General features: G+C 40.5%; 1 protein-coding gene across 1 annotated transcript in view; it reads right to left on the bottom strand.

The window, feature by feature from the left end:
* Positions 1 to 6,527: 6,527 nt before the first annotated feature.
* LOC137628672 (calpain-A-like) overlaps positions 6,528 to 24,515 on the bottom strand; it is a 36,143-nt gene continuing 18,155 nt past the window's right edge. The window contains exons 6-12 of the mRNA XM_068359826.1: positions 23,814 to 24,007; positions 22,027 to 22,201; positions 19,582 to 19,754; positions 11,892 to 12,069; positions 10,839 to 10,950; positions 10,254 to 10,372; positions 6,528 to 9,659 (exon numbers count right to left, since the gene is read on the bottom strand). Of these exons, the coding sequence (XP_068215927.1) occupies positions 9,438 to 9,659; positions 10,254 to 10,372; positions 10,839 to 10,950; positions 11,892 to 12,069; positions 19,582 to 19,754; positions 22,027 to 22,201; positions 23,814 to 24,007 (1,173 nt within the window). The 3' untranslated portion in view covers positions 6,528 to 9,437. The remainder of the gene's footprint in view (positions 9,660 to 10,253; positions 10,373 to 10,838; positions 10,951 to 11,891; positions 12,070 to 19,581; positions 19,755 to 22,026; positions 22,202 to 23,813; positions 24,008 to 24,515) is intronic.

Raw genomic sequence — 24,515 nt, 5'->3', positions numbered from 1 at the left:
GGATGAACCGCACTCTGACTTTGAAGTGCCCAAGTCTACGCCTCCCTCCTTAGACTTTCGTAAAGTCCTTGCCTTGTTCAGGGACTTGTATCCTGAGCAGTTTGTGTCTGCAACCCCTCGCTCTCCTCCCTCCGAGTTTGCTCTGGGCATGCAGTCTGCTGCGCCTGCCTTCACCAAGCTTGTTCTCGCACGATCATCTAAGAGAGCTTTGAGGGTTATGGGAGAGTGGTTGCATTCCAAGAAGCAACTGGGAAAGACTGCTTTCATCTTTCCGCCTACCAAGCTTGCTTCCAAGTCGAGCGTCTGGTATGCCACGGGAGAGGAACCCGGCTTGGGAGTTCCTGCCTCTGCCCAGGGCGACTTCTCAAGTCTGGTTGACTCTCCCCGCAGGTTGGCTATGAGACGATCGAAGATCTGCTGGTCCTTTTCTGATATGGATCATCTGTTGAAGGGAGTCTTTCGTGCCTTCGAGATCTTCAACTTCCTCGATTGGTGTTTGGGAGCCTTAAGCAGGAAGACTTCCCCTTCAGATAGGGACTCTGCCATGCTGATCATGTCTAGCATGGACAAAGCCATTCGGGATGGGTCTGGTGAACTTGCGGCTTCGTACGTGTCGGGAGTGCTCAAGAAGAGAGAACACCTTTGCTCCTTCTTATCGGCTGGTATCACTCCTTGCCAGAAGTCAGAGTTGTTGTTTGCTCCTCTCTCCAAGTGTCTGTTTCCAGAGGAGCTGATCAAGGGGATGGCTGCCTCGCTTATCCAGAAGGACACCCATGATCTTATGGCTTCTTCCGCACGTAAGGCTAAAACCTTACCTTCCGTGCCTAGACCCTTTCGCCCTGCAGCAGTAGACACACCTGCAACTAGGTTCATCCCGCCCTTTCGTGGCAGAACCTCCAGCAGAGGAGGTACCCGTGCCGACAGTCACCGTGGCAAATCCAAGAAGGGTTCCAAGTCCGCAAAAGGCAAGTTCTGACTGCCTTCCTCTCCAGACAGCAGTGGGAGCCAGACTCAAGACCTTCTGGCAAGCTTGGGAGAGCAGAGGTGCAGACGCTCAGTCTGTGAAGTGGCTAAGGGAGGGATACAGAATTCCGTTCTGCCGCAGTCCCCCTCTAGCTACATCTCCCATCAACCTCTCTCCCAACTACAAGGAGAAGGACAAGAGGCTAGCGTTGCAAAAAGAGGTGTCGCTCTTGCTACAAAAGGAAGCGGTAGTCATAGTCCGGGACCATCAATCTCCGGGCTTCTACAACCGTCTCTTCCTGGTAGCGAAGAAGACAGGAGGTTGGAGACCGGTGCTGGACGTCAGTGCTCTCAATGCTTTTGTCACCAAGCAGACGTTCACGATGGAGACGACGAAGTCGGTCCTAGCAGCGGTCAGGCAGGAGGACTGGATGGTCTCGTTAGACCTGAAAGACGCGTACTTTCACGTCCCCATCCATCCAGACTCCCAACCTTTCCTAAGGTTCGTCTTTGGAAAGGTTGTGTACCAGTTCCAAGCCCTGTGCTTTGGCCTAAGCACGGCACCTCTTGTGTTTACGAGACTGATGAGGAATATTGCGAAATTCCTTCACTTGGCAGACATCAGAGCCTCCCTCTATTTGGACGACTGGCTTTTAAGAGCTCCAACAAGTCGTCGCTGTCTGGAGAATCTCAGATGGACTATGGATCTGACCAGGGAATTGGGCCTCCTGGTCAATATAGAGAAGTCCCAGCTCGTCCCATCCCAGACCATTGTCTATCTAGGTATGGAGATTCAGAGTCGAGCTTTTCGGGCTTTTCCGTCGGCCCCAAGGATCAATCAAGCCCTAGAATGCATCCAGAGCATGCTGAGAAGGAACCGATGTTCAGTCAGGCAGTGGATGAGTCTAACAGGGACACTTTCATCGCTGGCCCAGTTCATCGAGTTAGGGAGACTCCACCTCCGCCCCCTTCAGTATCATCTAGCTGCTCACTGGATAAAGGACATGTCGCTAGAGGCGGTCTCAGTGCCTGTTTCCGAAGAGATGAGGTCTACTCTAACGTGGTGGAAGAACAGCATTCTTCTCAAGGAAGGTCTACCATTGGCTGTTCAGACCCCCGACCACTGTCTCTTCTCGGACGCATCGGACACGGGCTGGGGTGCGACACTGGACGGACAGGAATGCTCGGGCACATGGAATCAAGAGCAAAGGACACTTCACATCAATTGCAAGGAGTTGTTGGCGGTTCATCTGGCCTTGATAAACTTCAAGTCCCTCCAGCTAAACAAGGTGGTGGAGGTGAACTCCGACAACACCACAGCCTTGGCTTACATCTCCAAGCAGGGAGGGACTCATTCGAGGAAGTTGTTCGAGATCGCAAGGGACCTCCTCATTTGGTCAAAAGATCGAAAGCTCACGCTGGTAACGAGGTTCATTCAGGGCGATATGAATGTCATGGCAGATCGCCTCAGCCGGAAGGGTCAAGTCATCCCCACAGAGTGGACCCTTCACAAGAATGTTTGCAGCAGACTATGGGCCCTGTGGGGTCAGCCCACCATAGATCTATTTGCTACCTCGATGACCAAGAGGCTCCCGATGTATTGTTCTCCGATTCCAGACCCAGCAGCAGTTCACGTGGATGCCTTTCTGCTGGATTGGTCCCATCTCGACCTGTATGCGTTCCCGCCGTTCAAGATTGTCAACAGGGTACTTCAGAAGTTCGCCTCTCACAAAGGGACACGGCTGACGTTGGTTGCTCCCCTCTGGCCCGCGAGAGAATGGTTCACCGAGGTACTGCAATGGCTAGTCGACGTTCCCAGGACTCTTCCTCTGAGAGTGGACCTTCTGCGTCAACCTCACGTAAAGAAGGTACACCCAAACCTCCACGCTCTTCGTCTGACTGCCTTCAGACTATCGAAAGACTCTCAAGAGCTAGAGGCTTTTCGAAGGAGGCAGCCAGAGCGATTGCCAGAGCAAGGAGGACATCCACTCTCAGAGTCTATCAGTCCAAATGGGAAGTCTTCCGAAGCTGGTGCAAGGCGAATGCAGTTTCCTCAACCAGTACCACTGTAACCCAGATTGCTGACTTCCTGTTACATCTAAGGAACGTAAGATCCCTTTCAGCTCCTACGATCAAGGGTTACAGAAGTATGTTGGCAGCGGTATTCCGCCACAGAGGCTTGGATCTTTCCACCAACAAAGATCTACAGGACCTCCTTAGGTCTTTTGAGACCTCAAAGGAACGTCGGTTGTCCACACCAGGCTGGAATCTAGACGTGGTTTTAAGGTTCCTAATGTCATCAAGATTTGAACCGCTCCAATCAGCCTCTTTTAAGGACCTCACATTAAAAACTCTTTTCCTCGTGTGCTTAGCAACAGCTAAAAGAGTCAGTGAGATCCACGCCTTCAGCAGGAACATAGGTTTTACATCTGAAACGGCTACATGTTCCTTGCAGCTCGGTTTTTTGGCTAAAAACGAGCTTCCTTCCCGTCCTTGGCCTAAGTCGTTCGAGATCCCAAGCCTGTCCAACTTGGTGGGGAACGAACTTGAGAGAGTACTTTGCCCAGTAAGAGCTCTTAGGTACTATTTAAGAAGGTCAAAGCCATTACGAGGACAATCAGAAGCTTTATGGTGTTCTATCAAGAAGCCTACTCTACCGATGTCTAAGAACGCAGTTTCTTACTACATCAGGCTTCTGATTAGAGAGGCACATTCTCATCTGAAGGAAGAAGACCTTGCTTTGCTGAAGGTAAGGACACATGAAGTGAGAGCTGTTGCTACTTCAGTGGCCTTCAAACAGAACCGTTCTCTGCAGAGTGTTATGGATGCAACCTATTGGAGAAGCAAGTCAGTGTTCGCATCATTCTATCTCAAAGATGTCCAGTCTCTTTACGAGAACTGCTACACCCTGGGACCTTCGTAGCAGCGAGTGCAGTAGTAGGTGAGGGCTCAGCCACTACATTCCCATAATCCCATAACCTTTTTAACCTTTCTCTTGAATGCTTTTTTTTGTTGTTTTTTGGGTTGTACGGAAGGCTAAGAAGCCTTCCGCATCCTGGTTGATTTGGCGGGTGGTCAAATTCTTTCTTGAGAAGCGCCTAGGTTAGAGGTTGTGATGAGGTCCTTTAGTATGGGTTGCAGCCCTTTATACTTCAGCACCTAGGAGTCGTTCAGCATCCTGAGAGGACCGCTAGGCTCAGTAAGGAAGACGTACTTAAAAAAGGCAGAGTAATAGTTCAAGTCGACTTCCTTACCAGGTACTTATTTATTTTATGTTTGTTATTTTGAATAACTGATAAAATGAAATACGGGATACTTAGCTTCTTTGTTAACATGTATACTGGTCTCCACCCACCACCCTGGGTGTGAATCAGCTACATGATCATCGGGTAAGATTAATATTGAAAAATGTTATTTTCATTAGTAAAATAAATTTTTGAATATACTTACCCGATGATCATGAATTTAAGAACCCTCCCTTCCTCCCCATAGAGAACCAGTGGACCGAGGAGAAAATTGAGTTCTTGTTGACAAGAAGTACTTGAGTACCTACTCACAGATGGCGCTGTTGTGTACACCCCCACCTGGATAGTGATCGCTGGCGTATCCCGACCGTAGATTTCTGTCGGGCAACGGAGTTGACAGCTACATGATCATCGGGTAAGTATATTCAAAAATTTATTTTACTAATGAAAATAACATTTTTATTGATTTTTGATAAATTTTTCATTACAGTAAAGTACTGATTGTCAAACTTCATCTGGTATTAAGCTCATACCATCTGAGATTGGTCCATGTATATTTTGAGTCTCTTGTATTCCTAGGTAGTAGGTTGGCCTGGGCACCAGCCACCCATTGAGATACTACCGCTAGAAAGTTATGGGGTCTTGACTGGCCAGACAGTAGTACATTGGATCCTTCTCTCTGGTTACGGTTCATTTTCCTTTTGCCTACACACACACACACACACACACACACACACACACACACACACACACACACACACACACCGAATAGTCAGGCCTATTCTTTACATAATCTCCTCTGCCTCATATACCTGACAACACTGAGATTACCAAACAATTCTTCTTACTGCACTGTACTAATTCAGTAGCCACTTTACTCTTTGTAAGGGTAGAAGAGACACTTTGGCTATGGTAAGCAGCTCTTCTAGGAAAAGGACACTCCAAAATCAAACCATTGTTCTCTAATCTTGGGTAGTGCCATAGCCTCTATACCATGGTCTTCCACTGTCTTGGATTAGAGTTTTCTTGCTTGAGGGTGCACTTGGGCATACTATTCTATCTTAATTCTCTTCGTCTTGTTTTGTTAAAGTTTTTATAGTTTGTATAGGGGATATTTATTTTAATGTTGTTGCTCTTCTTAAAACACTTTATTTTTCTTCCTTTCCTTTCCTCACTGAGCTATTTTCCCTGTTTGAGCCCCTGGGCTTATAGCATCCTGCTTTTCCAACTAGGGTTGTAGCTTAGCAAATAATAATAATAATATGGTGATAGAATGTTAGTTTTGTTGTTGAAGATTGCCTAGCCTGTGTGGTGAGACATGGTTTCTTACTATAAAAGCACCCTGTAGTTCATAGAATCTTGCATAAGATTTAAAACTTTATAAAACAATAGAATTTGCAAATAATGGAATTAGAATTTAATCCTTCTGAAATCAAGGATTAATCATCTGACTGTACCTCAGTGACAACTTAGAATGCTCACTGTCTGTGTTTCATACACATACAGGGGCAAGGATACATGAAGTCAGAGGCATTGTTCAGGCTGAACCCAAAGATGAATAAAGAGAAGGGAGGGAGAATTGACTCTTATAAGAGGGAGGATTATGGAAATTGAGGATAGCAGAACAGGAAATTATAATTATGAGGGAGTTAAGCTAAATCACAGTCACTTTTAGACTTCAATAAGGAAGACATGAAAATTGAATCAAAGTATAATTGTATAAGTTAGAAAGTCAAGTAGGAAGAGAGTGCATGGAAGCTGAGCTGTAAAAAGCAGCTGGTTGCCAAAGTGTGGACAGTCTAGCATCCTATTCTGTTCTCAATGCAAGGTACACTACTGGCAGTGTCCCCTTCACTCGGGCATGCTGTTCTATCTTATTTCTCTTCTTTTTTTTTTGAAGTTTTTATAGTTTATATGTGAAGGATCTAATTTAATGTTACTGTCCTTGAAATATTTTATTTTAATTGTTTATTCTTTTCTTGTAGTTTCTTTATTTCCTTGTTTCCTTTCTTCTCGGGGCAATTTTTCCCTGTTGGAGCCCTTGGGCTTATAGCATTTTGCTTTTCCAACTAGGGTTATAGCCTAGCTTGTAATGATAATAATAATAGAGGTAATTTTCATATATAGGTAGTAGAGGGAAAAAAAGTAAAACATATGCCAAATGTTTAGAAAAAAAAATGATCACCTAATATTCTTTTGGAGTTTGATTCTATGTAAAATTCACAGATTTACAGATAGCAGGAGATTTTTATCTGTAATTTCCTTGTCATTCATTCACTTTAATTTGATGAAAAGGTAAACAAACATTTTTATGCAATCCAAGTTTAATGGGAACACAGAATTAAGAACATAGGAAACAGGGAGATAGAATTCTAAAGCTTGACAGGACTAGTAAAGAAGTAGTCATGAAAGACTCGGAGGTCCCACACAAGCTCGCTTTCTGGCATCTATTAGCATCTTTCTGCCAATCCCTGGAGCAAATGGCCAATATCCGATTAATCTAATATCAGGAGCTAGTGTTGCAAATTAGCCTATACGGGTAACAGAAATTGAGTTGGTTACACTCTTGCTTGGGTGTCACAATTGTAATGCACAGAACAGCTTTGATTATACATAAATTATAGAATTTAGTGGCAAGATGCTGAGATGAAAGGAAATGTACCCATATAACACTGCATGTACGTTACTGTCATATGTTAGTTATAAACTAATATTTATAGCGTACATATTTCACAAAGTAACCCTCAAGATTGAATGAGGTACAGTGTACGTAGACTACAAATGAAATGACATTCAAAATACAGTACTGGATATGAAAGTTGATAGACACTAACATAGTGCTTTTTAAGAGCCACAGATATATAAAATCATACATTGAAATATAAAAAAGTACTTCTTTAGTTTGCGCACGTTATTACGGTGGTCATGATTTAAGTACAATGTGAGCCCGAATCAGGTAGTATTTTACAGTATTTATCAAAACTTTAGTTTTTGTGTACAAATTTAGATGAGATTTATCAATTGTAATACCATGCACATCTAAAGTAACAGTTTCTAATAACAGAGTAATATTGAGTTGCCTAAGAGTTGAGCATTTTTCTCAAAATATCACAGCTAAATCACACCTCGGCAAAGTCGACCCGATCACAACTTGCAAATATTGCAATATTGATCTTGATCAACTGAACTCCTAATATTGTACAATTCTAAAGTACAGTATCATCACTAAGCAAATTTTTTATACAAAAATAATTTGATCCGAGATATCGCAGACAAACATTACCAAGGAGTGGTCAGCACGGAGAGGTCACATTGCTTGTACATCTGCCTGTCTATTCTGAGATACCTTTTAAAAGATATCAATGATTTTCACTTAAATTTTTGAGGTTGGGTGAAATATAGGTCAATGAGGAATTGATTAGATTTCAGAATGGGTTGCGTTAAAAATATAACCCAAGCATGGTTTGGTATCCTGCAGTGAGGGAGGTATACCATCTGAATGCTTTAAAGTTAAGAAAGGTTACTATATTAAATGGAAACTTTGCCCGAAAGTGTAACTGTTATGAAAAGAAAGTTTAATTTCTTAGATAAAAATATGAGCTACAGTATCGACATAACTGTTTTACCAGTTGAGTTGAAAAAATCTTACCGACAATGCGACCTTACCGTACATCGTTCATTAGTCCAGTGCCTTACATTGAACATAGAATGACCGAGTCTCGCTGAAATTGAACACATTGAAAACGATAAATGTGTAAAGCCCATAAGAATGACAAGATAATCTTGATAAGCTATATGGGTATTCTCGATAAAGAAAAAATAAAGTTACTGTCGAGGTCTTATGGGTTGCCAGGAATGATAAAAATCTGGCAGAGGGAAAATCATAGATCTATTTCAACCAGGCCACATCCTAACCTAACCTCTTAAGGTGTATAGTCCTAACCTGACAGGGAGTTGATACCCTCAACTTACTGGTGATTTGACTTAGAGCATCATGAATCACAATGCAACTTTGTCATTTAGGCAAGTAAATTTTTACGTCTGTTATGACTATCCTGAAATTTACTTCAGATCCTACCTTCGCTAGCCTAGGATATAGTAACTTAGTGATCCTTCATCGTAAGCACCTGATCCTCCAGCTAGACAAAAGGCAATGCCCATTGTAATTATAATCCTTAATATTGTACCTAATGGCATTTCCTAATTCGTGAAATAAATGATACATTATATCAAAGAATACTTTGGCTTTATATTGCTTCTGTTATCTCTACTTCATTCTGGGAAATATACAAAAAAAGAAGCAATTTGTTACAAAACTTAAAAGAAAAGTAATTTTTATGGTTGTGTTTTTCATATATTATGATTATCATACTTACTTTCATATTAAAAACAGCGGGAAAGATCGTTTGAACGTTTAGTAATCATAAGATAATTAGTCAAAATAAAAAAAACCAGACTTTTTCTTAACACTCCTGGAATTGAAAACCCACTAATCGAAACTTGAAACCCTTTTTATAAGTAGATAGTTCTGATGAAAATCTTATAACGCTTGTCTAAGTTACCCATTTTCTTTTAGGGGCTTCACACATTTATAGAGAATAACATTTTTAACTACTGGATATCAAATATGAATGATTTTTTTAAAATGTAAGTTTATTACTTTTTCCACTTGTGATGTCAAATTTCTTTGATAGACACTTTTATGCACTTTTTCATTTTTGATTTTTGACAAGGAAACGATGTGCATTAAAGTCCACTAGAATGAAACTAAATCTTTGGCAATAATTGCACTTTGCAATGTAATGTACAATGCTGTGCAGTGCCAGTTCGATACATTACATCCGAATATGACTCACAGGCTGACTCATTTTTTATGCATTACCGCTTGACTGTTGTTAACTTTGTGCAAGGTGGGTCTGGGCCAGTTTCATATATAACGCAGTAGGATAGTGGTATTACATAGTAATCATTTATGAGTTTAAAGGTATTTTTTTTCCTTTGTATTTAAAAATACAGTAGTCTTTTTATCTCTTTTGTTTTCATGCTAGAATGAGCACATCTGGACCTTACACACTGCACTAGCACCTTGGACACCATAGCATCTGCATACAAGGAATTGATTGAAACCTGATAGATTGTTGGCCCTTACTTAAGGTGCTACACTGAACTTAAGGTGCTGACCCACGTTGATAAATCTTGGGAGGAAGTGGAATGTTTGCGGTGGGTATCCTACGTTAGCTTTTTCAGCTCAAACGGTTTTGGAGAATAGACCCGCACCATGAAATGGCCAGGCGTATCGGGGAGGAAGGTGGCGGGAATGATGACATAGTCGCCCGGCTCCAACTCCTGCCGGGCGAGCACTTCTCTGAAGTTGATGTAAGTGCCTGAAGTGCCCTCCTCGTAATGGTAGTGGAAGTGGTACGAAGGAAGGCGGTGATGTGGGTCGTCGGTCTGTTAGCGGGAGGAAAAGATTGTTAACATAACTTTCATAATTACAGTAGTTTGAAATTACTACAAACACTTACTATGGTACTTCAAGTACTAAAATATGAAGTGTCAAAGTAGAACAAAGGATATTCAGATATTTCAGGATTTTTTTTTAATTCTGATCGTTGTTATTATAAATGAATCAGAATTAATAACCATCTCCATTGGTCTGGCCAACATCTGAGCTCCACTAGATACTGCACCTTCAGATAATGGTTCATGCTGGTATAAGTTCAGCCTAATCTAAACTAACTCGCTACGTAGACAAATTAGGAGTAGCATTATGATATGAGTGGATGCATTTCATATCAAAATGCCTTTATCGGGAGAGAGAGAGAGAGAGAGAGAGAGAGAGAGAGAGAGAGAGAGAGAGAGAGAGAGAGAGAGAGAGAGAGAGAGAGAGAGAGAGTATTTCAAGGCTAAGCTTGTAGATCTTTTCCCCAAGACCATCGTTATTACCCCTCCAAAAAGGTACATACAGTATACGGATAGAGACGGATACATATTGCATAGTACTGTATTACAGTACATACAAATTCCGGGAGACGCCCAACTCACCCTGTAGACGACAAATCCTATCTGGATCATCTTGACCCCAAAGGAGCGATGTGACCGCCTGTGCTCCTGCATGAGGCCAATGAGAACACTGCAGCGTCCCTCGTTGTCATCGTCATCATCTACAGGTGGAAAAAATTCTCATTCAAAAAAGTATATTTATGTTCTTTGATGGTTATCCTTTCAAATAATACACAATATATTTTTTCAGTAAGCAATGCCATCTGACTGGAAATATTGTGTTTTCATTGCACTTGGGCCAGTGACGGCATAAAGCCAGCCAACTTCTATAATGAAGAGGATGATTGTATTAAACTGTGTTTGATATTACCTTTGGATTGAAATTAAATGATAAAAAGCCTATTCCTAGACATTTAAAGTGTTTAGGATATTAAACGACTACAGTATTTGGTGGATGAAAGAAACCTAATCAATATAATGTACTGTACAATATTGACTAAGTCATGATACTTGGAGAGCCTTTTGATAATATCATTTAAAATATCATGGTCCCTTTAATCCTGAGAATGTTAGCTTGTTGTTATTGGTAACTTTCATATGAACATTAAATGGGTACTTCTACTTTACCTGGTTCTGTCACAGTTAACAAGAACTGTGGGTTGGTCGCAAACTTCTCGAAGTCGTTTCTACTTCCTCCGGCGCATTCGCCTACAATCCACTCGCCCTTGATGGCTTTCATCTGTTTACCAAAGAAGAACCAGGACATATTATGGTATTTTTTTTTCTGTAGGAGTACACAATCAGATGGTCTATTGAATAACTGTGGACACATCTGCCTTTCAGTTGGACAATTAATTCAAAGGCTTAGCACACCGCCAATAGCTGTAATTGACGACTGCAAGAGCATGAGATTGTAAAAACCCTCTGCCTAATTATAAAGAATGCATGATGCTATGTATCAGGCAACCACCCCTTAATGTAGGGGTTGTGGTGGCCGTTGTGGTAACGTCCCTGACTGGTGATTGTCAGTCTGGAGTTCAAGTCCTGGTCAAACTTGTTAGTTTCTTTGGTCGCTGCAACCTCACCACCCTTGTGAGCTAAGGATGGGGGGTTTGGGGGAGCCTATTGGTCTATCTGCTGAGTCATCAGCAACCATTGCGTGGCCCTCCTTGATCCTAGCTTGGGTGGAGAGGGGGCTTCGGTGCTGATTATATGTGTATATGGTCAGTCTCTAGGGCAATGTCACTGTCCCTTGTCTCTGTCATTCATGAGCAGACTTTAAACCTTTAAACATTGTGAAAGAATATCAGGTGGTCTATTGAATGTTTTGTGAATGGCAATACTGTACTTTTATGCTATTGAAAATGAATAAATAGATAAACAAAAGGAAAAGATATAAACTCGATTAGTTACATTGAAAAGAAACTGAGGGAAATAAATAAAAAAGGTTGATGAGAATTCGACATTGTTAGTATAAAGCTATGAAAAAAAAAAAACCAGTTATATGTTGGTATGCTTGGTTCTAGATTGCCTTCCCTAGAAAAAAGGCATGGGCTCTTGCCATTAGAGAGCTCCTAGTAACTTGCAGCATAAGTTACCACAAATATTACAGGGTAGAATAAGGCAATAAGATTCAATTTCCACTTCAATTAATCCTTAAAAGTACAGTCAGTAGCTCACCTGGCCCACATAATCAACGGTCCCGTCGTGATCGAAGTCAGGCCCGATTGTGCAGACTGAAACTTCTTCAAAATGATCGCAGAAATCATTGAAATTCATCCAGAACTCGCCATCAGCCATTGAGCGGAACCCAAGCTTGCTTTTTTGATCTTCTGAAACTCCTTCCCATTTATCGTCGCTATTGTTGGAAATAGAGATTAGAATGCTTTTCTAAAACAATTGATTCTTCTAAACAGGAAATGGAGTTAGAGTGGTTTTGAACTGATATATTTACGTTAACAGAAAGTTTCGTATCACGAGTGAAGGAAGATAAAATTGACCATAACCAAAAATCAAGTGAGTATCATAGGAATTTCTGAATGCCACACCAACGAAAAAATGATCATTAATATAATTACTGTTATTATAATTATCTTAGAAGTAAAAAAAGAAATAACAAATGAAAACAAATAAGATGAATATCTAAGCAATATAAACAAATTGGACAACAGATAAACCATAAATCAAAGTCATATCAATCTGCTCAATAACAAAGCATTTGTATGATGTTTGAACCTTTGAAGTTCTGCTGAAACATGTGCTTCAAAATTATGGAATCCATCCCAGTATATTTCATAGTATTCTCTGTATCTTTGATCATAGGAAGATCAGTTACACACCTACAACTCAAAAATGGACCAAGGTAAAGCATTGAGATAGTACCAAGGTTTTTAAATATTTAACTTAGCCGGTGAATATATAATAGCTGCAACTCTGCGGCTCGACAGAAAACACACTCAAAAAACTCGCGAGCGATCGCTATGAAGGTTGCGGGTGTGCCCACCAGCGCCAACTGTCGGCCAGATACCACTCTTGTATGTAAACAAAACCTTCAATTCTTCTCTGTCGACGTTGACGACAAGACGTATCAATACTCGCTGTAGAACCTGGAGTTTTCTCAACATATTTGGTGAAGTACTTAATTTTGGTTTGAGCTTTCGCAGTGCAGGTGTTTTATCTTCATCTTAAATCTTGAACTCGTTTTTGGATAGATTTAATTTTTGATGACAAAGAGAGTATGTACTTTCTTTGACTTTTAAATGGCCGACCCTTCCCTTAGACGGAAGTGTGTTTAGGCTTTTAGCAATTATCTTATCACGTTATAAATTAATTATAGATTTTCCTCTATATATTTTATATCTCAACCGCCTTTATTAGGCCTCTTCGATTAGCTTTCCATTTATAATAAACATCAAAATAAATTTTAATGATTTGTTTATATGTGACCTTTCCTGAGAGTAGGCAGTCCTAACTTGGAAACCGAAGTTAAACAACGTTGAGCCCTTTCAATCGTAAATAGCTTTTACAGAGCTAATGATTTAAAACTTATTAAATGAATATTTTTTAATAGATATTTTATGAAAGATTTTCTTTAAATAGTCTTCGTACTGTTTCAAAGATGAACTAACATTTAGTTTATTTATGCTACGCAGTTTGCGCTCTATCGTTACGATAGAGAGAGAGAGTATCACGGTTTCACTTTGCAGAAAGAGTAAATCGATTCTGACGTTTTGTTCATTCTTCTTTCAAAGCTTAAATGTTTTAAATTCTATTTTAAAGGAACTTTTTAATTGAAAAACCTTTCAGTTTTTTCCTTTGGTCAAATAACCTGTTTTTTTTGACGAAACGTAAGTGGGCTCTTCTCTTAGGTGCGAAATCAAGAGAGAGAGAGAGAGATAGAGATAGAGACGGAGGGAGAGAGAGGAGAGAAAACGTTCCGATCTTTATCTCGTCCCAAGCGGGTAACGTTGTTCTCGAGTTACTCTCGTCCCTAGTCTCTGTACGGGGAGAAAGGATAAAACGTTTTTAGTTTTTTATTCTCGTCCCAAGGCAATGTACGGTGAGAGATTGAAAACGTAGTTTTGAATGAACTAGTGTTTAGTCTCTTCCCCAGCCACTGAATTTTTTATCTTAAAATATGTTTACTGTTTTTTGCTGGTATTAATGTGCTTGCATTATACGACTGATTTCGCAATTACAACCTTTTGATGAGGGTAGAATTGCGTGCTTCAGGTAGAAATCAGTTTTATTCATACCTAATGTGAATTGTAAAAAAATTCGATTTCTGTGAAATAAGTGCAAAACAGAAAATCGTAGTGATAAAGTGATATTGCGCAAAGTGTTATCAGTGTTACGACCGAGGGTTCGTCTGTTCGTGCCTGTCGTTCGCCTAGTCCGGGACCTCTTGCAAGCTCCCAAGCCCAGGGGAGAAGTAATGTCGTACGACTTATGGGTTCGAGAGGCCTTGATCAGCGAACAGACGTTCCCTCTATGGTATCGGGTGTATCTTACCAAGATCACCCCTACCATAAGGCGAGAGAGACGATTTTCTCCTCGTCATCCGAAGGCTTTTCGCATAAGAAACCGTTGAACAAGGTTTCGAGGCCCTTTAAGCGAAAGTCAGTTCTTTCAGGACAGGTCCAGCGTCCTGGTTTTAACCATTAGGACAGCTCTGACCCTATGCAGTCATCGGAAGACTGCTCGCCGCCTAACAAAAGCGTAACACAGACTCCGAGAGTCTTTTTGTAGGCAAGGTTTTGCGGTCACAGACGTTACCCTCGTCTCTTACCGCAACCATTCCCGTTGATCCTAAATGGGTTGTACGGCAAGACATGCAGAATAAGCTTGCCTCCCTTATGGAAGACTATTCTGCCGATAAGTCCGTTGAGCCTAGCCGTTTATCTCATCGAGATCCTGGCTTTCAGCCACCCTAACGTTCCTTTGTGCGTCCTGTTGACGTTGGTGTGGCTAAGTCACGTCAGTCAGGTTGTTTAGAACCACACTCGATGCGGTCTCGTGTGGATTTTCAGCCACATTTGGACGTTAGGCCACTTGCTGATGCTCCTGTTGATGTTCAGGACGTTCGCTAACAATCGGAGTTGACTTGTTTTGACGCTGAGCGTCAACCTCCGCATTCTAGAGTTGTTTTGACTGCTCAGTCTAGGCGGTCAAAGCAGTCTCGAGTGGACGCTGTGCGTCCTCACGCACCTGTTGTTGTTGACAGTTCACAGACTGTCAAGCAGTTACATGACGTTGCGTCCTGGTCTCTCGCACCTGTTGTTGTTGACAGTTCACAGACTGTCAAGCAGTTACATGACGTTGCGTCCTGGTCCGCTACTAATGCACCAGTGCGTGTGGACTCTGCTTGTAAAGCATTGCCACCACGGTAGGTCTCTCCCTTGCTTGAGACTCAGCTATTATCGGACAAGGTTCCTTCAGATGAGGAAGTTGCTGTTCCCCCTCCTACTGATATTCCCTTGAGGACTCTGTCAGACGGAGAGGAGCCTAAAGCTGCTTAGCCCTCTATGGACTTTAAATAAATCATGCTGATTTTTAAGGATCTTTGTCCGGATCTTTTTGTAACTGCTGCTCCTCGTTCGCCTAAACGTCAGAGCTTACACTAGGCCTAGCTACTTCGAAGCCGTTGTTTTATAAGCTAGTGCTCTCTCGCTCTTCTAAGAGAGCTTTACGTTTGCTAGGCGACTGGTTTATCACCAGGAGGAGTTTGGGGGAGACAGCCTTTGCTTTCCCTTCTTTTAAACTGGCTTATAGAGCGAGAGTCTGATATGACACGAGAGAAGTTCTCGGCTTGGGAGTTCCTGCCTCTGCCCAGATAGACTTCTCAAACCTCATAGACTCTCCCTGGCGCCTGGCCATGAGACGCTCCAAGATTTTACAGGTCAACTTCACACCTGTTTTCGAGCCTTTGAAGTTTTGCTGTACAATTATGTCATGCATAAACAAGGCTTTCAGGGATGGCTCCAATGATCTGACAGCCACGTTCTCTGCAGGAACAAGTCCCTCAGGGATGGCTCCATGATTTGGCAGCCATGTTCACTGCAGGAGTACGTAAGAGGCAAGTGCGCTCAATGTGTTCATTGTCAAGACAAACTTCACGATGAAGTCTACCAGGCTGTCTTGACAGCATTTATGGAAGGCGACTGGATGGTCTCTCTCGACCTTCAGGAGGCATACTTCCACATTCCTATACACCCGGATTCCCAACCGTTTCTGAGGTTTGTTTACAGGAATGTGGGGTACCAGTTTCGAGCCCTGTGCTTTGGCCTCAGTCCTGCGCCTCTCGTGTTTACGAGGCTCATGAGGAATGTGGCAAAATCCCTCCATCTATCGGGGATCCGAGCCTCCCTGTACTTGGACGACTGGCTTCTCAGAGCATCGTCCAGCCTTCGCTGTCTGCAGGATCTACATTGGACGTTGAGTCTGGCCAGTGAGTTGGGACTTGTGGTCAACCTAAAAGTCCCAACTGATCCCATCCCAGATTATTCTATATTTGGGGATGGAGATTCGCAGTCAAGCCCTGCTCGAGGTCCAACTAATGCTGAAAAGAAAACGTTTATTCAGTCAGGAGTTGGAACAGTCTCGTAGGGACTCTCTCATCCCTGGAGCAGTTTGTCTCACTAGGGAGACTACCCCTTCTGCCTCTCCGGTTCCATCTAGCCTCTCACTGGAACTAGGACAAGACATTAGAGACGGTATCATTCCCAGTCTCCGAACCAATAAAGGCATGCCTGAAATGGTGGGACAGCAATATCAGTCTGAGAGAGGGACTATCCCTAGCAGTCAAGAACCCAAAACACGTGTTGTCCTCAAACACGTCGGGTTTGGGTTGGGGTGCGACCCTGGACGGTCGGGAATGCTCGGGTCTGTGGACCTCAAGTCAGAAGAGCATGCACATCAACGGCAAGGAGCTATTAGCAGTCCACTTGGCCTTGATGATATTAGAAAGCGTCTTCAAAACTAAGTGGTAGAGGTCAACTCAGACAACACCACAACTTTGGCGTACATCTCCAAGCAAGGAGGCACACACTCCTTCACGCTGCTCGAGATCGCAAGGGACCTTCTCTTATGGTCAAGAATTCGAGGCATCTCCCTGTTGGCGAGATTCATCCAGGGGGACTTGAACGTCTTGGCAGACTGTCTCAGTCGGAGGGGTCAGGTGATACCCACGGAATGGACCCTCCACAAGGACATGGGCAAGAGTCTTTGGGCTACTTGGGGTCAACCCACCATAGACCTCTTTGCCTCCTCGTTGACCAAAAGGTTACTAATCTTTTGCTCTCCAGTCCTAGATACAGAAGCAATCTACATAGACGCGTTTCTACTGGATTGGTCTTTTATGGACTTATATGCATTCCCACCATTCAAGATAGTCAACAAGGTACTGCAGAAGTTCGCCTCTCACGGAGGGACAAGGTTGACGTTGGTTGCTACCCTCTGGCCCGCGAGAAAGTGGTTCACCGAGGTACTTCAATGGCTGGTAGACTTTCCAAGAAGTCTTCCTCTAAGGGTAGATCTGTTACGTCAGCCCCACGTAAAGAATGTCCATCAAAGCCTCCCCGCTCTTCGTCTGACTTCCTTCAGACTATCGAAAGACTCTCAAGAGCTAGAGGCTTTTCGAAGGAGGCAGTCAGTGCGATTGCAAGAGCTAGGAGAGCTTCTACCATTAGAGTATACCAGTCGAAGTGGGAAGTCTTTCGAGACTGGTGCAAGTCAGCATCTGTGTCCTCGTCCAGTACCTCTGTAGCCCAAATCGCAGATTTTCTTTTACATCTGAGAAAGGTTCGCTCCCTTTCAGCTCCCACGATTAAGGGCTACAGGAGCATGTTGGCTTCGGTCTTTCGACATAGAGGCTTAGATCTTTCCAACAATAAAGATCTCCAAGATCTCCTTAAGTCTTTCGAGACCTCTAAGGAACGTCGTTTGGCAACTCCTGGATGGAACTTAGACGTGGTCCTAAGGTTCCTCATGTCAGACAGGTTTGAGCCATTACATTCAGCCTCCCTGAAGGATCTCACCCTCAAGACACTTTTCCTAGTGTGCTTGGCTTCGGCTAAAAGGGTCAGTGAACTTCATGCCTTCAGTAAGAACATCGGCTTTTCTACAGAAAAAAGCCACTTGTTCACTTCAACTTGGTTTCCTGGCCAAAAATGAACTGCCTTCTCGTCCTTGGCCTAAATCTTTTGATATTCCTTGCTTATCAGAGATCGTAGGCAACGAACTGGAAAGAGTATTATGTCCTGTTAGAGCTCTTAAGTTCGATTTAGCTCGTACTAAGTCATTACGAGGGAAATCTGAGGCATTATGGTGCTCAGTTAAGAAACCTTCATTGCCTACGTCAAAGAATTCTTTGTCATATTTTATTAGATTTTTTTAATACGAGAAGCTCATTCTCACTTGAATGAGAAAGACCAATGTTTGCTTAAGGTTAAGACGCACGAAGTTAGAGATATAGCAACCTCCGTGGCCTTCAAGCAAAATAAATCTCTGCAAAGTATTATGGACGCGACTTTTTGGAGAAACAAGTCAGTGTTCGCGTCATTTTACTTAAAAGATGTCCAGACTCTTTACGAGGACTGCTACACACTGGGTCCATTCGTTGCAGCGAGTGCAGTAGTGGGTGAGGGTTCTACCACTACACTTCCCTAATTCCAATATCCTTTTAATCTGTCTCTTGAAATGTTTTTAATATTGTTTTATGGGTTGTTCGGAAGGCTAAGAAGCCTTTCGCATCCTGGTTGATTTGGCGGGTGGTCAAAGTCATTTCTTGAGAGCCCCCAGATTAGGGGTTTGATGAGGTCCTGTTGTATGGGTTGCAGCCCTTGATACTTCAGCTCCTGGGAGTCTGTCAGCATCCTAAGAGGATCGCTGGGCTCCGTGAGGAAGACAGACTTACAAGGCAGAGTAATCGTCTAAGTCAACTTCCTTACCAGGTACCTATATATTTTGGTTTTGTTATATTGATAACTGTCAAAATGAAAAAAATCTTAGCTTATACGCTGTAAACATAATTAACTCTGGTCTCTACCCACCGCCTTGGGTGTGAATCAGCTATTATATATTCACCGGCTAAGTTAAATATTTAAAAATGATATTTTAATTATTAAATAAATTTTTGAATATACTTACCCGGTGAATATATAAATTAAATGACCCTCCCTTCCTCCCCAATAGAGACACAGCGGGACGAGAAGAATTGAAGGTTTTGTTTACATACAAGAGTGGTATCTGGCCGACAGTTGGCGCTGGTGGGCACACCCGCAACCTTCATAGCGATCGCTCGCGAGTTTTTTGAGTGTGTTTTCTGTCGAGCCGCAGAGTTGCAGCTATTATATATTCACCGGGTAAGTATATTCAAAAATTTATTTTATAATTAAAATATCATTTCAGAAAATAGCTTCTAGAAAATATGGCAAAAAATTAGTTAAATCTAATGAGAATTTAGAAGGAAGAGGAAGAAAGTAGGAGGAGAGGGAAGAGTAATGGACTAAAGAAGGAAAAGAAAGAGCAATACAAGATGAAAACTAGAGTGCCATTCCCGCAAACTTTCACACGTCTCGTGTAATTTTTATTTTTAATGTTTGGGTACATTTTTTAAGGACTGGCTCATGAGCTATACTTGCTCATAGCTTAGATATGAAAGAAGTCATCCCCAGCTGAAAATGGAATCTCAATCTATAAGAATAAACTGGAAGGAGAATAAAGTACCATGAAATACAAGGAATGACGCACACTCATGTTATAGTATTACTTTTATATTCTCTGTAGTTATAAGCCTACTAATAACCCCTTTTAGGCATCAGGAAATTTAAAACCAAGAAGTAGTGAAGAAGAACGCACCAAAATACCTCACCTGTCAGCCCAGTCACCGTTCCACTCAGCCTCGTTGGCCCAAGGGTTTCGTACGCGTATGAGCTTGATCGTTCCGAGTGACTCGTGTCTGAGCCGGGCGACCCCTGATACCGTGTATGCGTGACCTTCCACCAACCCGTGTTCATCAGCCTTGGTCGCCATTTTCCAGTCACCCTTGAGGAGGGAAGGGAAAGGTCAATAATCATCAGTTCAGTGTTATTTGAAGGTAAATACTATTGATTATAAACTACGGTATGTTCCTCTTTAGAATACTGTATAGTTTTCAATGTTATAATATTATTATTCAAGGTCATAAATGTTCTACCAAAATGTTCTATGCCAAACTGATGATGATAAATATATCAGCAAAATGGAAACTTACCATTTAACAAATATTTCAAAATCATAACAAAAAGCACATCAAAATTCAACATTTAAATTGCTACTTTACTATGTGCTCACATACAGTACATCTAGTTATAATATTTTATACATACAGTGAACATCAAGATTTAATGTTCTGTTTTATTTAATAAACAATTATTCATTAGCATTTTAGGCAACCAGATTCTCAAGGAGTTGTCAGAACAATAACATGTCAAGAATCTAGGAGAAATGAAGACCTAACTACCGATCCCTATCAAAGAGCGGACTAAGATATTTAATGAGTAATTAGATTTCCATGGACTTGAGTGCTCATGTGCATGTGAATCTACATGCGTATGAATGTCAGTGAGACTACTGTATATCATTGATATAAATCAGTTTTAAAGAAATTGAAATTTTTTATATGACTTTTCTTCTGAAGTTAATTCAATGGATGTAACATCATAGGGAGGTTTTGATTTTCGCTAGCTTCGGAAAGAGGAATTTAGTGTCAAGATATTTTTTTTCTGGAATTTGAAATGATTTTATTTTTATATTTCTTTGGTTGAAATTGTGAATTCTAAAGGTAGGGATTTGTACGACTTACTTATCAGTGGCTTTTTTTTCTTTTTAAAGAATCAGGGTTTAACTAAGTTTCTAACTAAAACAATGTCTTGGATAACCATACTTCATAGTTATATCTATTGGAAAATTCATGGCAATGCTCCTCATTTTAAATCAGGAAAAATTTAATGTTTCTACCATAAATTTTCTGTTTTTTTTTTTTTTTATATTTAAAAAAAAACCACAATTATGCAATTTTATTATAATCTTAAGTCTCTTGTATGTTAAACAAGGTGCAGCACATTAATGTTTAAACATTTATTTTTATGTTGTAACTGATAAAACACTGTGTACTTTTATAAACACCAAAGCTTTCCTTATCTAACATATATTCTATATGATTTGAACACAGACTATTAATTGATCTCTTTATTTGGCTTCTAGTTAGATTTATAAATGGTGCCTCAAATATACGTAAGTGTAACAAGGAAAGGATCTACTCGAACAATCTGGGACCAACTGCAAGTCTTACTTGCAAGTACAACTGCAAACTCGGTTTCCAGTCCTGCAAAGAAGGCGATTTGTTAAACTGTCTGTTATACTGCAGCACTTGCTTCACTGAGAGTGATGTGTCTACTCGACTGTGCTCTTTTTCACTGTTGAAGCTTGCTCTCTGCATATACTCGTGAAATATTTGTTCTCCAGGGGTTTCTCTACATAAAAACACTTGATTCGAATTATGTTGTTATTCTGCATTTGGTTTCTATATAAATAGACTGATCGACATTTCCATTACAATGCCACACTTTCTCCTGTCAGCATTTTTGTTGTTATGTGGTACTTGTTCCAAACCATGGTATTTCTTCGTCTGTATTTTTCTCTCAGCTTTTCTTTATTTTTTCCCATTTACATCAGAGCCATATTTTTACATATTAATTGTAATTTTTTTTGAGTATCTGTGTTTATAAAGATCTAACATAGCAAAATTCAATAATATTCTAAAATACAGTTTTATGAATGAAATACAAGATTTTTTCTTCAATCTGGTATTTATGAGGAAGAGTAAGCTATGACTAATACCTCATCACGAACACAAAAAAATAACCGTCCTCCTTTTTCCTCATTCATTGTCATATTTCCTTGGCTCAGCTTTTTTTATCTCTTATTTATGAATAGTTAAATTCTACTTCCATCATCAGGAACTATTGGACCCAATAAAAACTTACATATATTCATTCTACCCAACTTCTGTTTTTAATCCAAAGTTCAATTTCAGGAATCTCCGAGGCTAACATCAAAGGCAAAAAGAAAAAGAAAAAAAATCTAGAATAGATTTAAGAGAATTCAAAATCCTTTCATATTTGCATTCTCAGTCTTGAAAATTTTCCCTTTTGTAACTCCACTCTCTCTCTCTCTCTCTCTCTCTCTCTCTCTCTCTCTCTCTCTCTCTCTCTCTCTCTCTCTCTCTCTCTCTCTCTCTCCAAAGCTCACCCTTAAGAACCCCCCTCCAACCTACCTTCCTGGAGGAGGTGATGAAAGCCCCATTTTGGGAGGACTTAAGGAGCAGCCTATACAGCTGATTCTTGTCGTTAGTTTCTTCCATGTCATATCTCTCGGCCAGTCCTCCCGTCAGGTCAACCATGGCGTCCATACTCTGACCTCCCTCCATGGCCTCGTAGGAGCCGTGGAGTCTGGAGAGAAGGCTAATTTTGTAACGGTTGTTTAATACCTGTTAAAGGGTTGCGGTGGCCTATTTAGTGTCTGCAACCTCACTATTCTTGTGAACTAAGGTTTGGGGGAGCCTATAGGTCTACCTACTGAGTCATCAGCAGCCATTGTCTGGTTCTCCCTGGTCCTAGATTGGTTAGAGAGGGGCTTGGGTGCTGATCGTGTGTATATATGGTCAGTCTCTAGGGCATTGTCCTGCTAGCTAGGTCATTATTACTGTCCCTTGCCTCTGCCATTTATGAGTAGATTTTAAACCTCTAAAGGATCAAAGGTCATTTTAAGGTCAGAGGAAAAGGAAAGGCTATTGCCCACATGGTCAGTGATTAGACCCCATGTCCACCTATGTATGGCCAAAGATTACCAGGTAATAGCTGACCAGATGGGCATTTAGATACTGAATACCTTATCTCTGGCTCACAGGGATAACAAGGTTGTGTTTACTGGGGAAATCTGTCAAGCCATGAGCGGGATTGGAACTTGATCCCAAGAGATTGTGAGCTGTTGACAGTCACTCCAAGGTATCACAACACTAATAGTTAATTTAAAATTTTAATGGAATTTTTAATTAGCTAATAATCAGTGTGATATATCCAGTTTAATGGTTGATAAGAAAGTTAATGACATTGTTAAATAATCTAACAGTGTTATATGTTTGAGGAATATGTTGAGTAGTTAATAATGGATTAATTATAAACCAATGAATTATGATTATTGTTAACAATTAATTACTGAAGTCTGTAAAATAATCATTATTCAACGAACAGTTTGTTAAAGGGATTAATAACTGAAAATTGGGCATTGTAAATTGGTTAATGATTATTCACTGAGATTAGTTAACAATAAAACATTAGAAGAGTTAATGAATAAAACATTGTAAATTGGTTAATGATCAAATAGTAAATTGGCTAATAATTATCGGTATTTACTGGAACTGGTTAACAATAAAATATTGTTAATTGGCTAATAATCAATTAAAAGAATTGGTTTATGATAAAAAGTAAATTGGCTAGTGATTAATCAGTGGAACTGGTGAATAAAACAATGAAGAATAAAAATTAGTTATTAACTAAAATGTGGATTTTGAATTAATGATTATGCATTAGCCAATTACATTTTAAACTGCCTTGTTATTAACTTAAGTTTGATAAAGAATTAATAACTGGAACCTGAATAAGAAAAATAAAAAAAATAAACAAAAAGATTTAAATTAAAAACAAAGATAAAATATCAATGATTTTATATTAACCAGTAATATATTAGTGAACATATAAATGAAGCAAGGGAATTACAAAGTAAATATAATAAACAAGTAAATATAATAAACAAGTAAATAAGACAATTTTTTTTAGTTAAGAGTAAATAGTTTGATCTATTATTCATTATTGGTAAATATATAAATGAAACAAGTGAATTATAAGTAGATATAAGAAACACGTAATTAAAATGTAAATTTTCAAGTTAAAAGAATACATTGATCTATTATTCCACACACAAATACCTTAAAACAACGAGATAAACTATAAAATTAAAATCTCTCACTAGAGACCAATCATAAACAAAAATAAGAACACCAACTTAGCATAAGCCTTCTCCAACAGGGCCACCCAAAACTCATTTGGGTCCGCGCTCCGACTGAAGAGTAGTTCCCCATCCTTGGTAGGCAAGCGATCGTCGACACAGACGGACACCCACTCGCCAAATCGCCAGAAACGGCAGACGACCAGGCCAATGTATTCGTCCCCATATAGGGTTTGATTGGGGGGGACCACCTGTGGTTTTAGGGTGTGGGGGAGTGAGGAGTAAGATAGATTACTTAGGTTGAGGAATTGGTTTATAGGTAGAAGGGTATTTCTCATAGTAGGATTTGATTCTATTAGAGTGCATAGGGTTGAATGGCACGTGTGTATATATATATATATATATATATATATATATATATATATATATATATATATATATATATGTATAATGGATATTGTTTCATTGTCATGCCATGACTCATGTCCAAATAGTGAGACCGATTTCACTAAACTGATATATAGCCTGATTTTTATATGTAATTTGAGGTGATTTAATTTCCAAATTTTACTTAACCTAGCCATTGTCTGACTTGCTTTTTTCAATCTTTCACTAAACTCTAATTCTAAAGACCCTGTATTGGCGATCATAGTTCCTAAAAACTTAAATGATTCTACCTCATTAATCATTTCTCATTCCAATGATATTTCCTCTACCATTGCATACTTCGTTCTCATCACCTCTGTCTTTCTTCTATTA

The sequence above is a fragment of the Palaemon carinicauda genome, chromosome 36, assembly GCF_036898095.1.
Source record: "Palaemon carinicauda isolate YSFRI2023 chromosome 36, ASM3689809v2, whole genome shotgun sequence".
NCBI lineage: Eukaryota > Metazoa > Arthropoda > Malacostraca > Decapoda > Palaemonidae > Palaemon > Palaemon carinicauda.
This window is presented reverse-complemented; position numbering and strand designations above follow the sequence as displayed.